We start from the raw sequence: 7721 nt of genomic DNA, 5'->3' as shown, positions 1-7721 counted from the left end.
ACGACAGGAGGCAGGCAGACAGCAAGGCAAGCCGGGTCTGAGGTTGGCTATTCAGTGAATGCAGAAAACATACCACACACTAGCTTGAGGCTGGGGGGCGAATGGTAAAATCATCGACCGCAGCACACCGAACGTATTTGGAGACCATATCATCCTTCTCTTTACTGCGCTTACAAGGATACCCAGATGGTAAGTGTCCTTTGCCCATTTCTCGTCTCGCCGTAACGATGGAACAGCAGTAAAGCGAACCCTGTGAACTCCCCCCCTCCCTCATCTATTCTTTTTGTAATGAGGTGATGTCCATTCGCTAACGTTAGCGTTGTTGCTAGCACCCCATCTGAGGAGGGGGGTCCAGCTCATTGTGTAATTTATACGATGTGGTGTTCTTATCAATCAAACATTTGAAATTTAAACGTTTGGGGTAACTTAGGTTCATAGGTGGTAGACGTTAACTCATCCTGGATTGTGTTCATGTATGTGATGAATGAAGGTTGCTGGGAGCTCATATTTTAAACATTTGGCATCATGACGTATAAAAAGCATTTGAAAACAATAGCTAGCTATGTGTGTGCAGTAGCTTAAAACTAGAAATTTTGTCTGTTGTCAACGTCGTGCGATTTAGGTTTCTCTTTTATGATGAGGAACTCATGCATGTATTATTACTGCATAAGCATGTGTAATTAACTTAATTTCTAGACTTTGGTGCTGCATGGTAAGTGCATAGACGTAAAATGAGCTTTGATGGCTGTCCCCTGTCTACAGCTAACAGGAGCTAACACTAAGACCCTGTTTTAGACAACTAGAGAGGGTTGAAGCGGAGCTTAATAATCAGGGATCTTTAACTGTCGCTTGCTGGCTCTGTATTTAGCCTTTATTCTGTCATGAAGCAGTCTTTAGTAGCTTAGAAGACATGCTGCCCAATCAATCAATGATTTATTGAGTTGTATTGAATTGTGCGGTTGCATATGGCTGCACGCATCAACTTGGCTAGCTTATTTGTGCGTTAACGTTGCAGAAGACGCACATGCTAAGGTCTCCTCTTCCGTTTCTTTCACGCAAGTGTTTATCATAAATGAATAGCATTTTTGTCATCCTCACGCTCTCAAGTAGGCTAGCAGTCTGCATGACACTTTGCTAGGCGTTTGTTTTACGTCTCTTCTCAAAGCAGACAACGTGGTCCGATTCTTGCTCTCTCTCGGGGTCCAACTTGCTTTCAAACCGTAGCCAAATGTAAACCATTTAAATACACAACTGTCTTCTGCAGGTCACTTTGCTGTCAGCCGCGACGACACTTCTCTGTGTCTGGCTAGACCAGTTCTCTCAACGTTCCTCGTCATCACATTCCACTAATCACAGCCTTCGCGTGCAGGCATATGGTCATTTTCCGCTCAGTGCCAATTGTGTGGAATGACAGGATTCCCTCTGCGTGATGTCTACATCTAATTCCTATCCGATGTCAACCTTACGCAAACGCACACTGCATAGTATAGGCCAACATGTCAAACTTGTCTCTTTGTCAGACAATTTGTTCCCCATAACCACTGGTTGTTCAATGCCCGGGAGCTCTTACCACACGTCCGCATCTCGAGGGCCTGCTGTCAGGCAGGCAGTGAGCCAAATTACACCTGATTTTAGTAATGTTGACAAAAGCGGGACCTTCTTTCTACAGATGCTCTTCTCCACTGAGCGCTGGTCGTTATTATAGACACAATACAGGCTTTGTTGAGCGTGGATGCACGGCCATCTGTTAATGGTGTCTGAACAAACAGGGGCACAATTACTGGCTAAATACACTCAAGCATATTTACTTGGACGAGTAGTGGAAGTACATACACTGGCGGGAACACAGACCAATGGAGAGTGGAAGAACACAGACGTCCTGAATATCAAGTGTAATGCTTGTCATTAGTATCTAAAAACCCCACAGAGGAATCAGGTAAAATGTAGCCGAAACCTAGCTTGACACAAGAGTGTACAGGGTGAGCATTGTATTCACAAACTTTTATCCAGAAATCGATCTTTTCAATTATTATCTTAACATATTATTATATTATTATAAACGTAATGAATAAACAACCAAAACTATTTCAATTCGTTTTTCATTTGATCTTCAATTCTAATTACTAGTGAAAACATAGCATATAAACAAACTCTTCAATAGACATTATCATTGAGTACACTGACTTATGTAAATAACAGGGATTGTTCTGTGTGTGACTGTGCGCAGGCGTGTGTGTGTGTGTGTGTGTGTGTGTGTGTCTGTGTGTGAGTCCAGTTGACTGCTTACAAGATTGTGTCTTGGACATTGCAAATACAGGGGCAAATAAAGCATGCCCATCCATTAACAAAGATGCCAGGTCTAATCCAATAACATTGGGTAGTTGTTCCATGGGATGAGACTTTATTGCATTCATTGTGTTTTAGAGGATTTGAGTTGCAACCCATTTCTAGTCCTTATCCCCTTGACGCATGTGTTTCTAAAAATCTGTCTCTGAGCAAAGACAGATGCATTTTGGTGGCAAAACTTGTAAACTGTTTCTGTTGATGATTGTTAGTGTGTGTGTGTGTGTGTGTGTGTGTGTGTGTGTGTGTGTGTGTGTGTGTGTGTGTTTATGAAGCTTCCAGAGTTGATAATGGTATGTGAATGAGTGCTGAGAGTAAGGGAAGTAGGTACCAGTTAATGATATGCCCAGGGTGTCCATCAGAGAAATTAATTTCTGTTTGTCCTATTTTGCGTTATATCTTTCTCTGAGTAATGCTAATACTGATGTATTTAATCGAGAATATAATTTCGATCATCGTCAACAGGACTGAGGAAGATGGAGGCACAAGCCATAGAGTTGTTGTGAGTGAATGTAGGCCCAGACGTGACAGTACTTGTCTTGCTATTTGAGAGAAGGGAAAACATTTGTGAACTTCTCTTCTCTGTGGCTGTGGCTGTTGTGCAACCCTAACTTCCCTGCAGACGCACGATAACAGCGTCCACTCCGGCTCTGTGCCGCCAGCAGGCCACGCGTCTGCACATTCCTGGCCCGAGACCCGGCTTGTCTCTGGGCACCTGCCTCCTGTCCCCATCACACTCTTCTGAATGGAATGTTTGCCCGCCGGCCGTGTACGTTCACACATGTCTCAAGCGTGGCACGCAGTCAAACGAAAACATCTCCTGCTTGTTATCTGGCATATCATGTTTGCCTCACATCTTGTGGGGCGGAGGGTCGGTTTTTACTCCCTCTGCAAGTATATATCATGTAAGATCTTGTCTTTGCTTGCGTGCATTTGCAAGGAGCTCTCGTTCTGAATCAGTGCAGACTCTAAACGGTGCGCTGGTTTTTGCAGCTTCCTGTGAAAAACTATGACCTGTTTTTGGAGCTTTCCTCCCCAGCCATAGGAGCAAATCCTGGCTGGAAAGTAGGAATGTGTGTGTGTGAGAGAGAGAGTGAGCGAGTGAGAGAGAGAGATTCAGCCTAGGTGTGTGTGTGTGTGAGATCCAGCCTAGGTGTGAGAACCACTAGCTGTGCTCTGCTGTGGCTTCAGGTCTGCTGCTGCGCATCGCAGCACGGAAAGTTGTTGAACCCTGACCCGGCCTTTGTGAGTTTCACATGTGCAAGCGTCTTGGGGCGGTGCACGCTACAACTTGCACACACAGCTTTTCCGCTGACAGGAAATGGCTGTCGCTCCCCAAGTGTGTGAGAAACGAAAAGTGAACATCAGCTGACTGTGCTGTTGTAGTTCCCTACGATACAGTAGAGTCATTCACCACCCGCTCTCTCTCACTCACTGGTGCTCTCCTTCAGAGTGCCCTGTACACTCAGTGTCAGGTGTTTCTCTAGCACAAGACTGTAGCCGTGTGTTTACACACCCACACACACACACACACACACACACACACACACACACACACACCAACACACACAAGCAAGCCTCTTGAAATGCCCTCTTAGTGTGGTTTGTGCACTCTGTATAGGTGACCTGTTTAGAGTGCTCAGATCTCTCTCTTTCTCTCTCTCTCTCTCTCTCTCTCTCTCGCTCTCTCTCAATGACATATACACAAACATACATTATTCCACTTTGAGTACCCTACAATTACTCCAGGCTTGCTGTTTCACTAAGCAGTGCACCGTGACCTCCCTGCATGTGTGTTTCGCCCCGTCCTCTCAGGGGTCAAGAGCTGTTAGGGATACTCGGGCCCAGTGTGGTGATTTGAGGCCCCCTGTAAGTGCCCTCACCTGCCTGTCTCCAGGTTGTCTCCAGTGGCATCATAAATACTGACTTTAAAGACGTGGATGGTCTGCAGAAACCAGGTGAGCAGCCTTCAGTGGCGAGCACTGTTCAGCACCATGCTCCCGCCTAAAAGGGGGCTTCAGGAGAAGTGTAATCACTGGGTTGTGGTGCTGGTAAGGGAACTTAAACAATCCCAAGTGTTCCGTTTAAAACAGATGGTTTCGTGGCGCGTGACTAGACGACCCCAAGACATTTCTACTTCCCCCTTCAATGCACTTTAAACATACACGTTCCCTCTCTCCAGGCTCCCTCGCTCTTGTTTTTGTGTAAAGCACAGGTCTCTCAGACACACAAAAAAAACCCAGCACAGTCTACACCACCACCACCTCCTGCAGGGCTGTGTCTGTCACGTCCTCCCTGTCAGAGAGCGAGAGAGTGTGTTTGGAGGGCTGAGTGAGTGATCCATTGATTAAAGCAGACAAGCTCTCACTTGATCCTCCCCTGAGCCCAAGTTCTTCTCTCCGGCCTCAGACAGGAATCGTGCTGAAACCTGCAGTGGTGAAATGCAATCATTAAGATCTCTGCGAGGACCGAATAGGAGTTCTGCTTTTATCTCGGGGTCATCGGCCGATGTGTAGCTTTGCTGGATGGATCCCTGGACGAGAGCTGAGGTACAGTATGGGGAGTGGTCAGGAGACGGGCCACGCCGACGGCCACACAAGAGGGGAGGCACGTCTGGTGATGGGTGACCGGAGCTCCGCCGGTCCTAGTTAATCGTGAGCGAGATCATTATGGCGCTCGGAGGAGAGCGGGCTGCCCTTTGTCTTCTAATTGTTACTCAGGGGACCCAGACAAAACTGGCTGGCTGAAATTAATGACTGCTGACACTCACCAGCCTGCGGTCCTACATACACTGTGTGTGTGTGTGTGTGTGTGTGTGTGTGTGTGTGTTTGTTTGTTTTCTGTGTTCTATATCTGGCTGCAAAGACAGGCCTTTGAGTGTTGCTGTAATATTACTGTAATGCTACGTGACATCGCATTTCTCCTGACTCGCGGCTTCTATCCACCCTCTCTGTGGAACGCAGTAAAGGGCACGGTTGTCACCGCTGCTGCCTCGTGCCTTGTGTCCCCATGGAGCACCCTCCAACATGGCCGCCTGCAGACAGCGCTCACCTCATGCCACCTTCACTCCCACCGCCCCCCCGGTCTGTTTGGGTGCATGAGTCACCCCGGGGGGTCTCACTGACCCCTCCACTGACCCCCCCGCCGGCTCCCGGCCATTGTCCTGCCCAGTCAAAACCCACGGGGAGCAGGTGATGGGATTTGTCCAGCTAATGAGATTAAAGGATCGTCTGCAGCCCAGCCCAGCAAAGAGAGGGAGAGAATGAGGGAGAGAATGAGAGAGAGAGAGAGAGAGAGAGAGAGAATGTGAAAGCTTGATCTGTGCTCAGCATTGAATGGGTGCGTGCAGAGTGACTTTTTGGAGACGGAGCCCTGGGCCTAAATGCACACGCCCAAACACTCCTGTCCAGTCACAGCGGTTCATTGACCTGCGCTGGCACATTTGGGCGCTCGTATTTCAGGGCTCGTAACAGGAGCGGCGTCTGTCGCGTGAAGGTGAGAGGTCATGGATATGATGTCACCACTTTTTGGGTTAGACTGCACCCTCCCTCAAAATAAAGCTCCTTAAACAAAAGCTCGATGAACAAAGCGCATAGTCTTCTGGTGCGAAACCTTCAGCTCCCGAAGATTATTGAGCTCATTTTGGTGTGACAGAGCAAAGGTTTTAGCAAAACAAACACTGGTCAGCCTTTTACACAGAATTGGCCCGTTGCACCTCTGTTCCAAATGTTCTTGTACTCTGCTGGTGCTGCTCCTTCAGGCTCAAAAGACTGCATGCTTGATTTCCTTGTGTACAGCGTCAGACAGTGTCCCATTTTCGCCTCCAAATGTCATGGAGCCGGTTAACATCCCGGTGGGCGATTCATAGCCTCTAAAGACCAAGTGTGACTTCAGGACAAGCAAGTGCAGTGTTCTCCTCGCCTAGACGCTGTCTACCATGCGACGGAAGCACCTGTCCCTTTTACTACTTTCAGTATCAGTCTCAGTCTCAATCTCAAGCGCTAGACTTGTTATTCAAACAAGTCTAAATGGCCACGTAGGTTGCAACCAGACATGCGTCGTGATCTGCAAATTGTGCTTACACCAATTGTCTTCCACCGCAAGATGAGGCCTTTTAAGGAAACGGTTTCCCCCGTGGGGTTTGTGTGCTGCCATGGCTCTCTGCATGTCGTGAGTTGCGCTCGTGTGCGTCGGGATTGTCTTATTCCCTCAATGGCAGATGCAGGATCTTCTGTTTTGGGATGCTTATGTAGGAGATGCTGTGAGCTCCTGCCAATCCCCCCTCCCCACCCAAACCCAAACCCCACCCTTCTCATGACACGCCAGAAGGGAATAAAGGACACATGATGTGTCATCACACAACTTCCTGCCACAATGGTTGTTCACAGCCGTGTGTGTGTGTGTGTGTATGTGTGTGAGTGAGTGAGAGAGAGAGAGAGAGAGAGAGAGAGAGAGAGTCTACGTCTCATGTACAAATAAGGCGAAAAGGGACAGATGGCACCAGCCATGATGGAGCCTTCCTGTTTAGTGTGTGTGTGTGTGTGTGTGTTTGTGTTTGTGCGCACGCATGCATCTTAGCAGTACTCACGCAACTCCTAAATCCTGTTTCATCATTGCTGAAGCTGGGGCTTGCCATGCGGTGTTTGGGAATGTAAGCGCGTCTAAAGCCGGCCTGTTGTTCTTAAGCATTGTTGTGGGCCTGAGTGTGTGTGTGTGTGCTGCGCGGGCAGGACGCCAGTGTAATAGCACTGCAGTATCTCAAGTCGTAAATTAAATAAGATAAGGCCTGCAGATGCTGATACCATAGCACTGCGAGTTGCGAAAATTTGCCTTTAAGGGCTGCAAATTCAGACATGCCTCTTGTGAAAACATCATTGTATCATTCTCTCTCTCTCTCTCTCTTTTTCTCTTTCTTTCCCTCTCTCTCTCATCCTCACTCAATTTCATTTCTTTTCAAAGTTGCTTTGTTAGCATGACTGTTTGGAGAATGTTGCACAAGCAAGTGTTCAGACTAACAGAGTAATGAACTAAAGAAAAACAACTACAGGAATGTGAACTGCAATGTGAATGAGTGGCAATAATTATAATAATAGACTGATAGAAGTCTCTCTCTCTCTCGCTGTTCTGTTCTGGTTTTCAGACTGCAGAGTCTCCCATGTTCGACTTAGCGGTTGTCGCTGTGGCTCCGCCGGACTCCTGTTAACCCTTGATTAATTAGCAAATCCTCATTTGACTTCTCTTTTCCTCTCTCTCCCTCCTTCTCCCTCTTCGTTATCGCGTTGCCGGTGTATTTTTAGCAGACCACTCCGCGTTCGGGCCCCCTGATTGGCTGGTGCGCGTAGGAAGTGGTCTTTTTATCAGTGCGGCGAAGTGCGGAG

General features: G+C 47.7%; 1 protein-coding gene across 1 annotated transcript in view; it reads left to right on the top strand.

Moving 5' to 3' along the window:
- Window positions 1-7721, top strand: part of limd2 (LIM domain containing 2) — a 15774-nt gene continuing 8053 nt past the window's right edge. Inside the window, exon 1 of the mRNA XM_062533098.1 lies at window positions 1-189. Coding sequence (XP_062389082.1) covers window positions 187-189 — 3 coding nt within the window. The 5' untranslated portion in view covers window positions 1-186. The remainder of the gene's footprint in view (window positions 190-7721) is intronic.

Source organism: Sardina pilchardus, chromosome 3 (genome assembly GCF_963854185.1).
Source record: "Sardina pilchardus chromosome 3, fSarPil1.1, whole genome shotgun sequence".
Lineage (NCBI taxonomy): Eukaryota > Metazoa > Chordata > Actinopteri > Clupeiformes > Clupeidae > Sardina > Sardina pilchardus.
This window is presented reverse-complemented; position numbering and strand designations above follow the sequence as displayed.